At 34.5% G+C, this 21,244-nt stretch overlaps 2 protein-coding genes across 4 annotated transcripts in view; one reads left to right on the top strand and one right to left on the bottom strand.

The window, feature by feature from the left end:
• LOC140154929 (palmitoyltransferase ZDHHC16-like) overlaps positions 1-21,244 on the top strand; it is a 191,682-nt gene that overhangs the window by 118,937 nt on the left and 51,501 nt on the right. The gene's annotated exons all lie outside the window — the stretch shown is intronic.
• LOC140168613 (metabotropic glutamate receptor-like) overlaps positions 4-21,244 on the bottom strand; it is a 52,063-nt gene continuing 30,822 nt past the window's right edge. The window contains exon 2 of the mRNA XM_072192020.1: positions 4-574. Coding sequence (XP_072048121.1) covers positions 62-574 — 513 coding nt within the window. The 3' untranslated portion in view covers positions 4-61. The remainder of the gene's footprint in view (positions 575-21,244) is intronic.

Consider the following 21,244-nt stretch of genomic DNA (forward strand, 5'->3'; position numbering starts at 1 on the left):
AGGACATAAATGTGCAAGCAATTTCTTTGTATACTTAAGTAATCGAGTTTACATCTATAATTTACGACATTCTCGGCCCATTTGTTCCATCATTTGTTTCCACCGTTGCCGGTGCCGGATGCACCCTTGTTCTGTTCATGGTCCCAACTCTTCCCACCATCGAAGTATGCTCATTGCCATCATCTTCATCCATGAACCGAATCACGTACAATTTATGCAAATACAAACAAGCAAGGGTCAAATAAGCATTAATCAAAATGGCCGCCGAAATGGCTGCTACTTTTTGAATGATATCAATTGCCGTTGTGTAAAGCGGGAAAGCAGCCAGGCACAGAATAAGCGTGGAGTAAACACTCCCAGCAATAAACTTTGACTCGTTAAAATTATCAGGAACTTTGCGTGCTCTGAAGGCATAGTAGCAACAGGCGACAACGAGGATGAGGTTGTAGATGAGTGACGTTAAAAAGCCGTAGCCAAAGTGACAGTAGAGTTCCAGGTGACCATCTGGTGGTGACGGCACCAAAAAGGCTGGTTTAGATGGATCCAGTATTGTAGCGAGCAAGACGATTATCACCTGAAAAAAGAAAATGAAATAAAATATGCAAGTTAACTGATCAGTTAGAGTTATAATCACGAGAGGCTGCGGATTATGTTTTATATACATGTATATTTTTTTCATTCATTTTAGCATCAAGAGAAATGCTCATGAGGAGCAGATTGGGAAATGCATATGCACAAATATGTCCACATTATTCCGTCAAGTTACTGGAGCCTCAATTGCCTAAGGTGAGTTGTGTTATAAAAAGGGGCTCTATTAGAGAGATTCTGCAGGAAGATCCAATGAAAATTTAAGGTTGGCAAACTAGGTTCCTTGAAAATTTTGCACGTGCAAAGCAGGGGTGGGCAATGAACTTTTGGCAGGCCAAGAAGGCAAGGGAGGGGCAATGATTGGCACTCGGAGAGGAGAGACGAGAAATGTTTTTTGGCATGCCGAGTCTGAAGGGAAAGAGCAAGTTTTGGCAGGCCATTTTGAAAGTTGCCCGGAGGGCAGATAATTTGGTCACTTGAGTGCACATGCCTTCCTAAACGGTCAGGTTGGGGGCTTCCATATTTTGGCCTGGCCCACCGGGCCCCAGAAAGGTAAATCCGGCCCTGTGTTTTTCACCAAAATCCTCCCCACACTCATAGAAATTGTTCGTTGGCATTACTCAGTAAGTTGATGTAAGTCGTTGCGTCAACTTTCCGAGTAATGCCAACACGCGTACAATTTAAACGCTGACTCGATATCATTACGTTGGTCGCACTCATTTGCACTTACTTTATTGAGTTGTTACAACTCAGAAAATGAAACCTAGGTTAGCATAATTTTCTAGAGGTGTGCTATAGTATACAAAATTTTGCACTGATTACAAAAATAAATATTTGAATACTGCTAATTGTGCAGAAAATGATCCAATTACGTGAATTAAGTAACAAAGTACCAAATTGGAATAACTCAAAACAATAAGTACCAGTAACTTAATATGAACGAGTTACATCAACTTACATGTTGAGTTACAATAACTCAACTAATTGGTTCTTTGAACCTTGTTTATTTTTCTAAGTTCCCTGAACTTGAATTCAGAAGTTGGCATTACTTAAAAAGTTGACGCAACGACTTACATCAACTTAAGTAATGCCAACAAAGTTGATTAGTTGACGAACCTTTTTCAGCTTTTTCAGCATTTTTTTAAGTTCGGATAACTGAAATGAATTTTGTTTTGGCAACTTTTACACTATTTTTTGAGTTGTCCAAACTTACTCCTTTTGAATTGCGCCAACAAGGCGAACAAGTCATTTCTATGAGTGCACCACAAAATAGTGTAAAATGTAAGTTCGAAGATTTTACATATACAATCTCAAAAACGGTAGGGGGTCAAAATGATGCAACCGACAAATTTTGACGCCCTATTCTATACCCACTTTCACTGATGTGATAAAAGGGTAATGAGAATAAAGATGTATCTCTTGCATCTCTTCTTATCTTCTTCTATTGTGAAACAAACCCAATATTTTTCTTGAGTTCGAGTGCATTAATACCATTGAGACGAATAAATTGCGCTACGTCGTACATCTCTTCTTATCATCTTCTATAAATTGATAAAAAAAACACCAATATTTTTCTTGACTTCGAGTGCATTAATTCCATTGAGACGAATAAATTGCGCTATAGAATTACACTAGATTCGGTCTTTGTCACTCTATATATAGTTATAGTCGTATTTGTTACGGTATATATTCTTTTTCTATTTCCCTGCTGCAATAACTCTCTCACTTTCTCTTTTCACTCTCTCTCTCCCTCCCTTTCTTCTCCTCTCTCCCTAATTTCACTATGTTTTCTCTCCATTACCTTCTTGCCCTTCTCACTATAGTTGGAAGCTACAATAATAAATTTTATTTCCACATTTTAAAGCTGCATGACCAATATCTTCAGTAACCGTGAAACGTACATGATGGAAACAATAATTTTCGCCAAATTTATTGCACTTCTTTCAAACAGCGCATCATGCAGTCATGTCTACAGTAGAATTCATCTCGACCTTTGCAGGACTTAACCCCATTAAAAGCTATTAAACCAAGATAACACTCATTGAAACAGCTCAACTGATTAAATCGGATCTTCTCTGGTTGTGCACAAGTGTCTGTTTTCATGTGCGATATCGCAATAAAGCTGGTATTATAGCTTCAGTTGGGTAACCGATTATAAAGGAAACGAAAGGAAACAATGGTATGTGTACCTTTGTTAACGAAATGAGACAATGGCGTGCTTTTTTGTAAACCAGCATTCTTGAAAATGAGCAACATAATGATTGTTGACTTAACACGGTTTGGAAATAATTTCTTCATATTTTTGGTGTTATCTGTCGTTTACATATCCTTCCTAAAACACAAAAGTGCGACCCTCTCCAAACACCTAAATTAGCTAAAAATTTAGGACATGTTACAAAACTATATTGTCTAGAATTTTAGAAGAGTACTTTTAATATTGGCTGGTTATTTTTCACACAGCGACGTTAACTAGGCAATGTACTATTACCTATAACATTAACTAAAACACCAAAGTACGAATATTTCCAAACATCTAAATTAGCTAAAAATTTAGGACATGTTAAAAACTATATTTTCTAGAACTTTAGAAGAGTACTTTTAATATTGGCCGGTTATTTTTCACACAGCGACGTTAACTAGTCATATCCCCATACTTTTAACGTAGGGCTATTTGTAGAGGTCACGCGTCAATGGGAAAGAGCACTGTGTATTGTGTATAGGAAAACGGACAGTAACTGCAGTATGGATGACATTTTTGCCGCTGCTTCATACACATCTGCCTTTCTACAACAAATTGCGTTTGTTTAAATTATGAAAAACGCAACAAAAAGTTATATTTTATATTACTATTTTTAGCAAAATCTACCGAACAATGGCAAACCCATGTAAGGACCTTACAAATAGTACATTTGTATACAACAAATACAAACATACCAAAAAACACAAACAACAACTACAACGTGTAACGGGCAACAGCCAAAATTGTCTAAATCAATATATTATTGAAAAATAACACCTTGATGTTTTGCAGAAGTTCAGTCTACAAATCATGTACTTTGAAAACTTGTTTGATTTCAATTGCTGTTAATGAGTTTTGTAGGTTTTACAAAGGTGATGTGGTTTCAACCCTCTTTGCAACATAAGGACAGGACCACAAAACCACAGGACCTACAAAAGTATATCTATAATATTTGAATCCTTCTACATGCTCGCTATAAAATGATCAATGCAATTTTTGCCAAAGCTCACTACCATTCACAGGATGCTGCGAACGACCAAATCGCAACAGTTTAAAAAAGTTACTAACTTTACAATGTACGACTGTACATATAAAATAAATGGACATTTTACCCGGGAGCTTTTATTTTTTTAATTTTAATCTGAATAATTGTCATAAATGTGGGGGATGGATGAATGACTTTATATTTTCACGGTGTGTACTTGTTTCCTAAAATGGATAAAATGGATGCAAATCAGCGTTTTCGCCGGTAAGTGATGTTCACAAATCGGAGGTCAAGAAAAAAAGGCAATACAAAGGAAAGATTAACTGTATAGGGATACTTGGACTTGTGGTATAATACACATCACATATAAAATACCCAGTTTTATTTGTTTGCTATCATTCCATCGAGACAATCACAATAAGTAGATAGGCTAAGTATTACGATTTGAAACATTATCCGAAGTATAACAATGCTACTTATATTCAGCAATGCAACACTAGTGAGTCCGTGTTTTACATAGCTCTTTTCAGAGCCACCATTTAGTCAGTATGCAATGAAAAGCCTGCTTTCACTTTCTCATGAACATGATGAAGGCTGAAAATCTTTTGAACCAAAATTAATGCTTGTAGAGTCAAAGACCAAGATATAAGAGTACTTTGTGTCTGTATTGTAAGCAGATCTTTTCAGCATTTTCAGGGTCACTCTTTTTTGTTTGTTTGTCGAAAGAAAAAGAAATTTGATGGCGAGTTCGTTGAAAATCTTTTTTTATCGCGTATCCCAAATATACGAATCTAGAAGTATGGCTATTAAGAATAAATCATTACAAACCTCTTTAAATCAACAATAATTATTGCTTATTATGGCACAAATTGCTTTTTATTTAGAAAAACAATTAACGGATGCAACCCGTGTGATCAATTATTGATGCAATTTTATCAAAAATAATTATATGTTGCCAAATTTATTGTATACGTCATTAGAGGTATTTCAACAATAAGAAAAGACGGTCACATATCTGTTATTATAGAAATTTGAACATTTTCAAATCTATAAATTAATAACTTTTGAGTAAAGCATTAATTGAGAACAATGTTGTGTAAGCCTAGGTATTTAAAAAAAAATTCATAACAATTGAATGACTCAATTGTTTTTGCCATTAATTCAGCTTCGCATATTGTCAAATCAAATTAGGTCACTCATTTGTAAGCACGATTTTTTTTAAATATAAAATTAATCTGTTAATAGCAACCGTTTTATATTATCTTTCTGTTTTCACAATCATCCATGTAGATAATGAAAACAACAGTATCCATCAATTATTGCTCTCTTTATTTCTGTATGTTTTCATTATCACTAATGGTTTAGGTAAACGTCATGTGTCAGTTGATACAAAGAGCATTAAGTCCAATATTAGCTTAATGGAATTCAAGCCATTAACGTTGTTAATGTATTACCTTGGTTCGTCAATTTCCTAGTTGGTTCATGTTGATTAACAGGCCAACAGCATGCGATTTCCTAAAGTAGGGTTTGATTTAAAGATGATGTGATATTTGGCAGCCCCAATTTTAAATTGAAATGATAACACCCAAAATGTGCGTGACCTTGAAAGTTAAAAACGACGATAAAAATAATACACACAATAGTCCGTGGGAAGAATTCGTCATGTAATCTGGCCAACCGATCGATCATTTTAAATACCAACATTGATATTATTTTCCTTTCTAGCCTCGTTTTTTCTTATGAAAATCCTTCTACCGAATTCGCCCCATATCCTCAGTTATTGATAATTCGTGATACCTATAAAGTTACAGTTTGGTTACATTATTTTGATTACGTAAAGTACATTATGTTCACTTTCAAATAAGATTTGGCATATTGATATACCACGAAATGACTCGAAATGGCCATGAAATGACTTCAACTGGACCTTCCATTTTTAAAGCACCCTCCCCATGATCAACTTCGGATTCCCGCCCTTTACTGTGCTATATAATATACCTAGAGATCGGCACATGAAGAAATTGAATAAACCACCAAAATTACTGATCGAGACAGTTACCTGGGATACCATTTTTACTATCCATTATCATTACAGATTGTTGCAGGATTTAAAAAGAACAAAAAGCACAAATGCTTTCAAATGTCAGAGAGCAACTGACCTACATCTATTACGCTTCTCTCCATTATTCATATTCGGAATTGTACCGAAGCTTTAGTTCTGATGTATGTATTGTATATTCTCAATATACATGTAAGATATCATTTTATATAAATGACTGCCCAAAATGCTTTGAAAACGTCGTTTTATTCTGTAAGTGACGGTACAGATTAAGCTTTCTTCGACCAATTTCTTTAAGCCATTTGATTTCTATGATTAAGTTTCAAGGGATGTAAATATTATGTTAAGACAAGTTTTGTGGATTCATTGGATCGTTTCAAGTTTTCCGTTCTGCCCATGCTTTTGGATCTGGGTTTTGGTGTCTCTATTGTTATCATGGCCAAGTCCGAGATTTATTTGATTATGTTCAAAGAACCCAGCAAACACAAAAATGTTTTTAAAACGTTTTAAACATGTCACATAGTGGAGTTTGGTTTAAATAAAAACGTTTTAATAACACTAACTGTCGGGTTATATAAAGGTCATGTAAACGTTTTTTGCCAAATAGTTTGTCAACACTTCAATATCATTATGATAGAATATTTGCAGTAGGTTATCAACAAATGTTTTCAAATGTTATAAAAACGTTTTATACCCTTTACATGTCCTTTATATAATCTAGCAACCTTTTCTAACCTTTTGTGAATGATGTCGAAAACGTTTTGTTTGCTGGGAAGGTGTAAAAACTCCTATTGTGTGGCTAGAACCAAAGTGGAAATCTTTCATTTGTTTGCTTAGCTTGTGTTGCATTCCACATGAAATACAATTGCGATGTACAAGTAGGGCGATATAATCTAACGAGGGCGGCAAACGGCCGCAAACCGAATACTTGAAAAAGTATTGGCTCGGCTCAAAGCTATGTAAAAATACGCAATATTAACAGTAGATATTCTCTGATTGGAAACAATATCCGAAGAATATAACAATGCTACTTATATTCAGTAATGCAACACTAGTGAGTTTACATAGCTCTTTTCAGAGCCACCATTTAGTCAGTATATGCAATGAAAAGCCTGCTTTCACTTTCTCATGAACATGATGAAGGCTGAAAATCTTTTGAACCAAAATTTAATGCTTGAGAGTCAAAGACCAATAGAGTACTTTGTGTCTGTATTGTAAACAGATCTTTTCCGCATGTTCATGGTCACTCTTTTTGTTTGTTTGTTTGTTTGTTTGTTTGTTTGTCGAAATCAACACAAGAATCACATCAGCTGACATTAGTATGTTACTCAACAAAATTTAAGACACAGACGCACATGCGACCTTGATGGCGAAACAGTTGGAATTCGTTTTTTATCGCGTATCCCAAATATACGAATCTAGAAGTCTGGCTATATATATAGAATAATTAAAAAATCATTACAAACCTCTTTAAATCAACAATAATTATTGCTTTTTTTGGCACAAATTGCTTTTTATTTAGAAAAACAATTAACGGATGCAATCCGTGATTAAGATGAGATGATTAATATAACGATAATGTGATCAATTATTGATGCAATTTTATTACAAATAAGGTTATGTTGCAAAATTTATCGTGTACGTCATTATTTCTACAATAAGAAAAGACGGTCATTATGTTATTTTTGAAATTTTCACATTTTCAAATCTATAAATTAATAATTTGGAGTAAAGCATTAATTAAGAACAATGTTATGTAGGCTTAAAACATTTCATAACAATTGAATGACTCAATTGTTTTTGTCATTTATTCCTCTTTGCATATTGTCAAATCAACATGATCAAATTAGGTCACTCATTTGTAAGCACCATTTTTTAATATAAAAATAATCTGTTTTATATTATCTTTCTGTTTTGCCACAACAGTATTTTACTCAAGCCATCCATCAATTATTGCTCTCTTTATTCCTGTATGTTTTCATTATCACTAATGGTTTAGGTAAACGTCATGTGTCAGTTGATACAAAGAGCATTAAGTCCAATATTAGCTTAATGGAATTCAGGCCATTAACGTTGTTAATGTGTTTCCTTGGTTCGTCAATTTTCTAGTTGGTTCATGTTGATTAACAGGCCAACAGCATGCGATTTCCTAAAGTAGGGTGTGATTTAAAGATGATCATGATGTGATATTTGGCAGCCCCAATTTTAAATTGAAATCATAACACCCAAAATGTGCGTGGCCTTGAAAGTTAAAAACGACGATAAAAATAATACACACAATAGTCCGTGGGAAGAATTCGTCATGCAGTCCGGCCAATTGATGGTTAGCTTGTGTTGCAATCCACATAAAATACAATTGCGATGTACAAGCAGGACAATTATAATCTAACGAGGCCGGCAAACGGCCGCAAACCGAATACTTGAAAAAGTCCATTGGCTCGGCTCAAAGGTATGTAAAAATACGTAATATTAACAGTAGATTTGCTTTGCTTTGCCTTATCTGATCGGGTCAAAATTTAAAATGGACAATCTAACGGTGAAAACTAACGTTTTGTGTAAAGGAAATACAAATCTATTTTTTATGGAAATGTTACAACATGGCTTTAATGAGCAGACTTGTGTTGGGGTGTGTGGATAGGTGTGGGGTGGGTGGGGTGTATATGTGTGATGGTGTGGATGTTCTGTTGACCATATCTTATATATATCTTGATCATATTTATTGCAATGTAACCTTTCTCGGACGCAAGGCTCAATTGATATGAATTTCTTGAGGAATATAGTATACTACATAATGAATAAGCTGGACAATGTATTTCAATGTCAAGAGAGACAAATATACATCTATTACGCTTCTCTCCATTATTCAAATTCGGAATTGTACCGAAGCTTTGGTTCTGATATATGTATTGACTATTGTATATTCTCAATATAAGATATCATTTTATATAAATGACTACCCAAAATGCTTTGAAAACTTCGTTTTATTCTGTTTTATTCCATAAGACGGATTAAGCTTTCTTCGACCAATTTCTTTAAGCCATTTAATTTCTTTGATTACGTTTCAAGGGATGTAGATAAAGTATTAACCGTTGCTATTAACAGATTAATTTTATTATATTAAAAATGGTGCTTACAAATAATTAATGAGTGACCTAATTTGATTTGACAATATGCGAAGCGGAATAAATGGCAAAAACAATTGAGTCATTCAATTGTTATGATGATTTTTTTTAAATACGTATGCTTACACCTTACATAACATTGTTCTTAATTAAAGCTTTACTCGAAAATTTATAGATTTGAAAATATTCAAATTTCCATAACAACAGATATGACCGTCTTTTCTTATTGTAGAAATGACGTACACAATCAATTTGGCAATATAACATTATTTTCGATAAAATTGCATCAATAATTGATCACATTATCGTTTATCATTATCTCATCTTAATCACGGGTTGCATCCGTTAATTGTTTTTCTAAATAAAAAGCAATTTGTGCCATAATAAGCAATAATTATTGTTGATTTTAAGAGGTTTGTAATGATTTTTTAAATAATTTTAATAGCCATACTTCTAGATTCGTATAATTATTTGGGATACGCGATAAAAAGACATTCAACGGATTCCCCAACGAGAACGCATGTGCGCTTGTGTCTTTTGTTGAGTAACATTCTAATGTGAACTGATGTGATTCTTGTGTTGATTTCTCTTTCCTTCGACAAACAATCAAATAAACAAACAAACAAAAAAGAGTGACCCCGAACATGTTGAAAAGATCTGTTTACAATACAGATACAAAGTACACTTATATATCGTCTTTGACTCTACAAGCATTAATTTTGGTTCAAAAATGTTGCATAATTAAAAGATTTTCAGCCTTCATGAGTAAGTGACTAAATGGTGGCTCTGAAAAGAGCTAATATTTAAAACATGGACTCATAAGTGTTGCATCACTGAATATAAACTGTAGCTTTTATTATAGTGTTGCATCACTGAATATAAACTGTAGCATTATTATATACTCCGGATAATGTTTCAAATCTCTAACACTTATCTACTTATTACACGTGATTGTAACACTCGATGGAATGATAACAAACAAACCAAACTGAGTATGTTACCTATGTGATGTGTTAGACAAATCCAAGTATAAAATAAATGAAGATAACAAGCTCTAATGCGCAAGCACGGACATACAACCTTCCACACGCTTCTTCACTCGTAAATTCTCACCCCCCCTCCCCCACCCCCCACACAACCACACCCCCACAATCACCTCACATAAACGCGCACCTCCACTCCATACACCTCTTATTTTGCTGTTTGGCTTGTGTGTTTATATTCATTATGTCATTTTCAATGTCAGCCTTTTCTTCGCCCTATTCATTAGCAGACACTCATGGACCGTTGCAAGTCACGAAAACCCAATTTTTGTTTTGGTTTCTTGAGGTAATGTATCTGTAAAAGCTCTCTGAAAGGCTTAAAAGACTATGATTTCGTGACTCTGAAATGCATTAGGCGTGAATTCTCTGTGCTAACAGTATTCACGCGACGATGGCAGGCTAAATGTGACAAAATCAGATAAGCGATTGATGTAGGTCGTAGATATGGTGCTGTTGAGTTTACTCTCATTGTTTTGGGCATCAAGCTGTACAATATAAGGAACGTTGGACGGTACTACGATCACTTAATCTCACTTCAGACTTGTTTCTGATAAACGTACATAATCATTAGATATCACGTATAGCCCCGTTAAAATGTTTGTAAGAGTCTCTTCGAATGGTTCATAAATCAAGATAATATGGACACAATATGAAGAAAGCTGACAGTTTACATCCGTTTTTGCTATCTCGTCCCATATTAACATGATTAAATTCGCACGGAATTTCTTATGCCCAGTATAAAGAATTCATATTTGTAACTCATGACACATTGAAATACATTGTCCAGCTTATTTATTGTATGGATACTAATTCCGCTGTCATGTCAATTGAGCCCTCCGTCCAAGAAAGGTTACATTACAATCAACATGATCAAGAAATATATAAGATGGGGTCAAAAGAACACCCACTTCAACACACATATACACCCCACCCACCCCCACACCTACCCACACGCTCCAACACAAGCCCGCTCATTAACAGATTAAAGCCATGTTGTAACATTTCCATAAGCTTCCATAAAAATAGATTTGTATTTCTTTTACACAAAACGTTAGTTTTCACCGTCAGATTGTCCATTTTAAATTTTGACCCGAACAGATTAGGCAAAGCAAAGAAAATCTACTGTTAATATTGCGTATTTTTACATAGCTTTGAGCCAAGCCAATTTCAAGTATTCGGTTTGCGGCCGTATGCCTTGGGGTACAGCACGAAGAACAAAGATCAGTCTCAAATTGTGTTGAATATTAATGGTGAAATTTGCTTTAATTCAAGCAAAGTGGCTAACTACATTAATGAATTCTATACAAATGTTGCTGATAATTTGGTAAATAATCTTCCTCCATCAGAGGGAAATTTTTGTACAGATTCAGATGTTTGCGCAAATTACTATACTGACAAAGGTGTTTCTCTTAATTCTTTCCAGCTCTCACCTGTTACTACCGATTTTGTGTATAAAGAGTTATGTGCTTTAAATCCATCCAAAAGTACTGGGCTGGATGGAATCTCAGCTAGATTCCTCAGGGATGGTGCTAAAGTTCTTAAAGATCACCTTGCTCATATTATCAATTTGTCTTTTAGTTCTGGTTCTGTTCCAAATGACTTTAAAACTGCCCGTGTTAAGCCTCTGTTTAAAAAGAAAGATCGTTCTGAAGTTGGTAATTATAGGCCAGTAAGTATTCTTAGTGTTGCTTCCAAGCTGCTTGAGAGGGCCGTATATGTCCAGCAGAGACCTGCTTAACTCATCTTACTGACCATGTTCATAACCAAACTTCAAGGGGCAATTTTACTGGTATGGTTTTAATTGATCTTCAAAAAGCATTCGACACTGTGAACCATGTCATTCTACTTAACAAACTTGAGGCCATGGGTGTTTCTTCAGTGGATTGGTTTAGATCTTATTTGAGTGGTAGGAGTCAAATTGTTAATGCCAATCAGGTTGATTCTGGTCCACTGGAAATTTCATGCGGAGTTCCCCAAGGCAGTATACTTGGCCCTCTTTTATTTCTCTGTTACGTGAATGACATGGCGATCAGTGTCAATTGCAAACTTCTTTTATATGCCGATGACAGTGCCTTGCTGGTTTCACATAAAGATCCAAAAATTGTTGCTGATAAGTTAAGTCAAGAATTGGAGTCTTGCCGACAATGGTTGATCGATAACAAACTGTCCCTTCATCTCGGTAAGACCGAGTGCATTCTGTTTGGAACTAAAAGGAAGCTCAATACTATTGATAACTTCTCTGTCAAATGCAATGGTGAGACTATTGAAAACTCTACGTCTGTCAAGTATTTGGGTGTCACTCTTGATAACACATTGTCTGGTGATTCTATTGCTGCAAACGTCATTCAGAAGACCAGCGGTAGACTCAAATTTTTATATAGACAGGCTGGCTTCCTTAATATGAAAACCCGCAAGATACTGTCATCGGCCTTAATATTATGTCATTTTGATTACGCTTGCTCTTCGTGGTATTCGTCAATTTCTCAACATTACAAAAATAAACTTCAAGCCATGCAAAATAAGACTGTCAGATATATTTTGGGTTTGGGGCCCCGTTCCCACATTGGTCAAAACGAGTTGAATAAGGTTGGGATGCTTTCAGTCAATGATAGGGTTATTCAGTTTAAACTAAATCATGCTTTTAAGATTTTTCATAATCTTGCCCCTGAATATTTAAAATTGTATTTTACTCGTATATCTGCAGCTCATAGGCACAGCACCAGGGTAGCCCATACAACTTTGTTGTTCCTCTTTGTAAAGGTCAAGCTAGTCACACATTCTACAACACCACTATTCATCATTGGAACGCTTTGCCAAAGGGAATCAAGCAAGTTAATAAAATCAACACTTTCAAAATTTCAGTCAAAAAACACCTTGCTGGTCAAGCTAATTAATGTGAGCTGGTCTCACTTCATGTGCAATATTTTGTGTTGGTGTTTCATATTTTTTTGTCTTCAGTGTTCTTTGCATTCCCCCTCCCCTCATATATGTTTTAGGACCCCAATGGAAATAAGCTTTTCTTTTGAAAAGCTTTTTGGGCTATCCTTGGTGCTCTGCTGTTTTATAATGTTTTTATAATGTTTTATCATCCTAATGTGTTGTTTTTAAAAATGTGTACATCTTATATTATTGTTAATTGTCTATTTATATATAAACATTGTAATTTCTGAGTACCGAATCAAATCAAATCAAATCAAATCAAATCAAATGCCGGCCTCGTTAGATTATATTTTCGTGCTTGTGTATATACATCGCAATTGTATTTCATGTGGATTGCAACACAATCTAACCAATAAAAGACCCTGCCACTTTGGTTTTGGTTTTTCAGCCACACAATATGAGTTTTTACGCATTCTAGAACTAGTTAAATCTGGAACTTGGCCATGTTAACAATAGAGACACCAAAACCCAGAACCAAAGGCATGAGCAGAGCGGAAAACTTGAAACGATCCAATGATTCCACAAAACTTGTCTTAACATACTTTATCTACATCCCTTGAAACTTAATCAAAGAAATTAAATAGCTTAAAGAAATTGGTCGAAGAAAGCTTAATCTGTTTCATGGAATGTACCGTCACTTACAGAATAAAACGATGTTTTCAAATCATTTTGGGTAGTCATTTATATAAAATGATATCTTATATTGAGAATATACAATACATACATCAGAACTAAAGCTTCGGTACAATTCCGAATATGAACAATGGAGAGAAGTGTAATAGATGTATGGTCAGCTTTACTCTCGTGACATTTGAATGTTACTGGGAATAGATTTTGTACTATTTGTGCTTTTAAAATCTTGCAACAATCTGTAATGATAATAGATAGTAAAAAAACGGTATCTTATAGGTAACTGTCTCGACCAGTAATTTTGGTAGTTTATTCAATTTTTTATGTGCTGATCTAGGTGTATATTATATAGCACAGTCAAGGGCGGCAATCCGAAGTTGATCATGGGGAGGGGGCTTTAAAATTGAAGGCCCAGTTAAAGTCATTTCATGGCAATTTCGTGTCATTTCGTGCTATATCAATATGCCCAATCTTATTTTAAAGTGAACATAATGTACTTTACATAATCAAAATAGTGTAACCAAACTTTATAGGTATCACAAATTATCAATAACTGAAGATATGGAGCAAACTCGGTAGAAGGATTTTCATGAGACTTAATGCTCTTTGTATCAACTGACACATGACGTTTACCTAAACCATTAGTGATAATGAAAACATACAGGAATAAAGAGAGCAATGGGTGGTTTGAGTAAAATACTGTTGTTTTCATTATCTACATGGATGATTGGGATAACAGAAAGATAATATAAAACGGTTGCTATTAACAGATTAGTTTTATATTAAATCTGGTGCTTACAAATGAGTGACCTAATTTGATTTGACAATATGCCAAGCGAATTTAATGACAAAAACAATTGAGTCATTCAATTGTTATGAATTTGTTTAAATACGTAAGCTTACACAACATTGTTCTTAATTAATGCTTTACTCAAAAGTTATTAATTTATAGATTTGTAAATGTTCAAATTTCCATAATAACAGATATGTGACCGTCTTTTCTTATTGTTGAAATACCTCTAATGACGTACACAATAAATTTGGCAACATAAAATTGTTTTTGATAAAATTGCATCAATAATTGGTCACATCGTTAATCATCATCTCATCTTAATCACGGGTTGCATCCGTTAATTGTTTTTCTAAATAAAAAGCAATTTGTGCCATCATAAGCAATAATTATTGTTGATTTAAAGAGGTTTGTAATGATTTTTTAAAATAATTTTAATAGCCATACTTCTAGATTCGTATAATTATTTGGGATACGCGATAAAAATGTTGATTTCTCTTTCCTTCGACAAACAATCAAATAAACAAACAAACAAAAAAGAGTGACACTGAACATGTTGAAAAGATCTGTTTACAATACAGACACAAAGTACACTTATATATCGGTCTTTGACTCTATATTAATTTTGGTTCAAAAATGTTGCATAATTAAAAGAAATACCAGCCTTCATGAGAAAGTGAAAGCAGGCTTTTCATTGCATACTGACTAAATGGTGGCTCTGAAAGGAGCTAATACTTAAAACACGGACTTATAGGTGTTGCATTACTGAATATAAACTGTAGCATTATTATATACTCCGGATAATGTTTCAAATCTCTAACACTTATCTACTTATTACACGTGATTGTAACACTCGATGGAATGATAATAAACAAACCAAACTGAGTATGTTACCTATGTGATGTGTTAGACAAGTCCAAGTATAAAATAAACGAAAATAACAAGCTCTAATGCACAAGAAGCACGGACATACAACCTTCCACACGCTTAATTCTTCACTCATAAATTCTCAAAACCACAACCCCAATCCCACAAAACCCCTCCCCCATCCCACCCCACCCCATCACCTCACACAAACTCGCACCCCCACTCCATACACCTTTTGTTTTGCTGTTTGGCTCGTGTGTTTATATTCATTATGTCATTTTCAATGTCAGCCTTTCCTTCGCCCTATTCATTAACAGACACTCATGGGCCGTTGCAAATCGCGAAAACCCGTTTTTTGGTTGTTTTCTTGAGGTAAAGTATCTGTAAAAGCTCTCTGAAAGGCTTAAAAGACTATGATTCCGTGACTCTGAAATGCATTAGGCATGAATTTTCTGTGCTAACATTATTCACGCGACGATGGCAGGCTAAATGTGACGAAATCAGATAAGCGGTTGATATAGGTCGTAGATATTGTGCTGATGAGTTTACTCTCAACGTTTTGAGCATCAAGCTATAAAACAAAAGGAAAGCTGTACGATGCTACAATTACTGAATCTCACTTCAGACTTGTTTCTGATAAACGTACATAATCATTAGATAGCACGTATAGCCCCGTTAAAATAAGTAGACCACATTTGAGAGAATTTCAGAGATCCGTCGCGGACCCCCCCAAAAAAATCACAAAATTTCCAGAGTCTCTTCAAATGGTTCATAAATCAAGGTAATATGGACAGAATGAGGAAAGGTGGAAGTTTACATTCGTTTTTGCTATCTCGTCCCCTATAGAATTCGCACGGAATGTTAAGACAAGTTTTGTGGATTCATTGGTTGGGCCGTTTCAACATGTTCAAGTTTTCCATTCTGCCATGCCTTTCATTGCCTTTGGTTCTGGGTTTTGGTATCTCTATTGTTAACATGGCCAAGTCCCAGATTTAATTGATATGTTCAAAGAATGTGTAAACTCCTATTGTACGGCTAAAACTAAAGTGGCAAGTTCTTTTATTTGATGGTTAGCTTGTGTTGCAATCCACATAAAATACAATTGCGATGTACAAGCAGGACAATTATAATCTAACGAGGCCGGCAAACGGCCGCAAACCGAATACTTGAAAAAGTCCATTGGCTCGTTCCAAAGGTATGTAAAAATACGTAATATTAACAGTAGATTTGCTTTGCTTTGCCTTATCTGATCGGGTCAAAATTTAAAATGGACAATCTAACGGTGAAAACTAACGTTTTGTGTAAAGGAAATACAAATCTATTTTTTATGGAAATGTTACAACATGGCTTTAATGAGCAGACTTGTGTTGGGGTGTGTGGATAGGTGTGGGTGGGTGGGGTGTATATGTGTGATGGTGTGGATGTTCTGTTGACCATATCTTATATATATCTTGATCATATTTATTGCAATGTAACCTTTCTCGGACGCAAGGCTCAATTGATATGAATTTCTTGAGGAATATAGTATACTACATAATGAATAAGCTGGACAATGTATTTCAATGTCAAGAGAGACAAATATGAATTTTATCTCTCTGTTTTCCTAATCATCCATGTAGATAATGAAAACAACATTATTTTACTCAAGCCAACCATCAATTATTGCTCTCTTTATTCCTGTATGTTTTCATTATCACTAATGGTTTAGGTATACGTCATGTGTCAGTTGATACATAGAGCATTACATCCAATATTAGCTTAATGAAATTCAAGCCATTAACGTTCATTTCCTAGTTGGTTCATGTTGATTAACATGCCAACAGCATACGATTGCCTAAAGTAGGGTTTTATTTAAAGATGATGTGTTATTTGCAGGCCCGTGACCAGGGTGACGGACGCCCCCAAATCCCCAAAATACCCCAAAAGTCCCATTTTTTACCCAAAAAGTCCCATTTGCTAGCGTATCGAGCAAAAAAATTGAAGTCCGCTTTTTCAAGATCAGCCCCCCTAATAAATCCTGGTTACAGGCCTGGCTATTTGGCAGCCCACTATTTACTACTTCTCCGTTAAATTGAAATGGTTACACCCAAAATGTGCGTGACCTTGAAAGTTAAAAACGACGATGAAATAATACACACAATAGTCCGTGGGAAGAATTCGTCATGCAGTCCGGCCAACCGATCGATCATTTTAAATACCAACATTGATATTATTTTCCTTTATAACCTCGTTTTTTCTAATGAAAACGCTTCTACCGAGTTTGCGCCATATCCTCAGTTATTGATAATTCGTGATACCTATAAAATTACACTTTGGTTACACTATTTAGATTACGTAAAGTACATTATGTTCACTTTCAAATAAGATTTGACATATTGATGATATACCACGAAATGACACGAAATGGCAATGAAATGACTTCAACTGGCCCCTCCCCATGATCAACTTCGGATTGCCGCCCTTGACTGTGCTTTATAATATACACCTAGATCAGCACATAAAGAAATGGAATAAACCACCAAAATTACTGATCGAGACAGTTTGGATACCATATTTTTACTATCCATAATATCATTATAGATTGTTACAGGATTTTAAAAGAACAAAAAGCACAAATCTGTTCTAATAACATTCAAATGTCAGAGAGCAACTGACCTACATCTATTAGTACGATTCGGAATTGTACCGAAGCTTTAGTTCTGATGTAAACGGTTCCAAAATGTAAGTCCCCCCTAAGACATTTCAGTACTCCAAAAACGGCTTGATCAATTCTCTTGTTTTAAAGTTTCAAACATAGCCTGATTAGTTATGCATCAAGTGAGGCATTTATGAAATTTTCGGCCAAAAAAAAGTTGCACTTTTCTACCTTTCTATGCTTCAATTTGTCTTTGACAATATTTTTCCTTTAAGTGAGTAATTTAATAAAAAAAGAAGCCTAACTTAATTTAATTTAATTTAAGCTTTTCCTGATTTAGGTGTCACACATTCAAAAACAGTTTGTATGGTTCAGTGAATAAATTTAAATGAATACTGCAGCTTATTGACGTCTTTCAATAATGAATAGGCCTTCCGTCATGTGAGATGGCTTCCAAGCATCGTTTTTCTCTGCTCTTGGTCAAGCCGGTTCCCCGGATGCTGCATGATTTGCTGTAAAGTCTTTTAAGGTGGTGTTGTCCCTCACTTGTCCGCTTGTAACAAGTTGAGTCTTGATAACGGCCACCCATATAAATGTTTTTGAACCATACAAGGAATGACCAATGAAACAATTTTATAGGGATCCAGCATAAAATATCTAACCAGTAATCTGTTGGTCCATTGGTTTAATTAATCAATGAACACATGAGTTATCATTGAAGTTACAGTTGTCCCTTCCTAATAAAATTAATTAGAATGAAAAACTTGTTAAATTTACGCATTTTAATGCATACAAAAGGCCAATTTAGAAAAGTGCACATTTTGTTGATGAATAAAATTTCATAAATGGCTATATGATTACTTACTGAACCATAAAACATGTTTGCAGTGTGTAAAAATTAATTCATTAACATCTTAACTTAATAAAAAGCAAAAAAATATAATATAGAAACATTCCTTTTTGATTAATTTTCTTTAAGTGAAAGAGGTCTGAAACCTAAAGTCAAACATAAAAAGCCTATGTAGAAAAGGGCAACTTTTTTTGGCCGAAAATTTTATAAATGACTGTATGATAAAAAAATAACAACAAAACCCCGTTCACTTGATGCATAACTAATCAGCCTATGTTCCAAACTTTAAAACAAGAGAATTGATCAAGCCGTTTTTGGATTATACCAACATTTCTTAGGGGGGGGGGCTTAAATGTCTACCCAAAATGCTTTGAAAACGTCGTTTTATTCTGTAAGTGACGGTACATTTCCATAAGACAGATTTCTTCGACCAATTTCTTTAAGCCATTTAAGTTCTATGATTAAGTTTCAAGGGATGTAAATATTATGTTAAGACAAGTTTTGTGGAATCATTGGATCTGGGATGGATCGTTTCAAGTTTTCCATTCTGCTCATGCCTTTGGATCTGGATTTTGGTGTCTCTATTGTTATCATGACCAAATCCCAGATTTATTTGATATGTTCAAAGAACCCAGCAAACACAAAAATGTTTTTAAAACGTTTTAAACATGTCACATAGTGGAGTTTGGTTTAAATAAAAACGTTTTAATAAAACTAACTGTCGGGTTATATAAAGGTTATGTAAACGTTTTGTTTGAAAACACACTGCAACAATATTTTAAAAATATTTTCAAAATATTATTGTAAAATTCTTTTGCAAACAGTTTTTGCCAAATATTTTGCCAACACTTCAATAACATTAGAATATTTGCAGTAGGTTATCAACAAATGTTTTCAAATGTTATAAAAACATTTTATACCCTTTACATGTCCTCAAAAACGTTTTCTTTGCTGGGAACGTGTAAAAACTCCTATTGTGTAATCTAACGAGGACGGCAAACGGCCGCAACCCGAATACTTGAAAAAGCCCATTGGCTCGGCTCAAAGCTATGTAAAAATACGCAATATTAACAGTAGATATTCTCTGATTGGAAACATTATCCGAAGTATAACAATGCTACTTATATTCAGTAATGTAACACTTATGAGTCCGTGTTTTACATAGCTCTTTTCAAAGCCACCATTTAGTCAGTATGCAATGAAAAGCCCACTTTCACTTTTTCATGAAGGCATTTTATTATGCAACATTTTTTGAACCAAAATTAATGCTTGTAGAGTCAAAGACCAATAGAGTACTTTGTGTCTGTATTGTAAACAGATCTTTTCAGCATGTTCATGGTCACTCTTTTTGTTTGTTTGTTTGTTTGTTTGTCGAAAGAAAGAGAAATCAACACAAGAATCACATCAGCTGGCATTAGTATGTTACTCAACAAAATTTAAGACACAAGCGCACATGCGAGGGACAACACCACCTTAAAGGACTTTACAGCAAATCATGCAGCATCCGGGGAACCAACTTGACCAACAGCAAATTGCTTTTTATTTAGAAAAACAATTAACGGATGCAATCCGTGCTTAAGATGAGATGATGATTAACGATAATGTGATCAATTATTGATGCAATTTTATTACAAATAAGGTTATGTTGCAAAATTTATCGTGTACGTCATTATATCTACAATAAGAAAAGATGGTCATTATGTTATTTTTGAAATTTTCACATTTTCAAATCTATAAATTAATAAATTTGGAGTAAAGTATTAATTAAGAACAATGTTGTGTAGGCTTAAAACATTTCATAACAATTGAATGACTCAATTGTTTTTGTCATTTATTCCACTTTGCATATTGTCAAATCAACATGATCAAATTAGGTCACTCATTTGTAAGCACCATTTTTTAATATAAAATTAATCTGTTTTATATTATATTTCTGTTTTGCCACAACAGTATTTTACTCAAGCCATCCATCAATTATTGCTCTCTTTATTCCTGTATGTTTTCATTATCACTAATGGTTTAGGTATACGTCATGTGTCAGTTGATACAAAGAGCATTAAGTCCAATATTAGCTTAATGGAATTCAAGCCATTAACGTTGTTAATGTGTTTCCTTGGTTCGTCAATTTCCTAGTTGGTTCATGTTGATTAACAGGCCAACAGCATGCGATTTCCTAAAGTAGGGTTTAATTTAAAGATGATGTGCTATTTGGCAGCCCCACTATTTACTATTCCCCGTTAAATTGAAATGATTACACCCAAAATGTGCGTGACCTTGAAAGTTAAAAACAACGATAAATATAATACACACAATAGTCCCTGGGAAGAATTCGTCATGCAGTCCGGCCCCGAGTCCGGCCAACCGATCGATCATTAAATTTTTTAAATACCAACATTGATATTATTTTCCTTTATAACATCGTTTTTTCTTATGAAAACCCTTGTACCGAGTTTGGTCCATATCCTCAGTTATTGATAATTCGTGATATCTATAAAA

This window comes from Amphiura filiformis, chromosome 1 (genome assembly GCF_039555335.1).
Source record: "Amphiura filiformis chromosome 1, Afil_fr2py, whole genome shotgun sequence".
NCBI lineage: Eukaryota > Metazoa > Echinodermata > Ophiuroidea > Amphilepidida > Amphiuridae > Amphiura > Amphiura filiformis.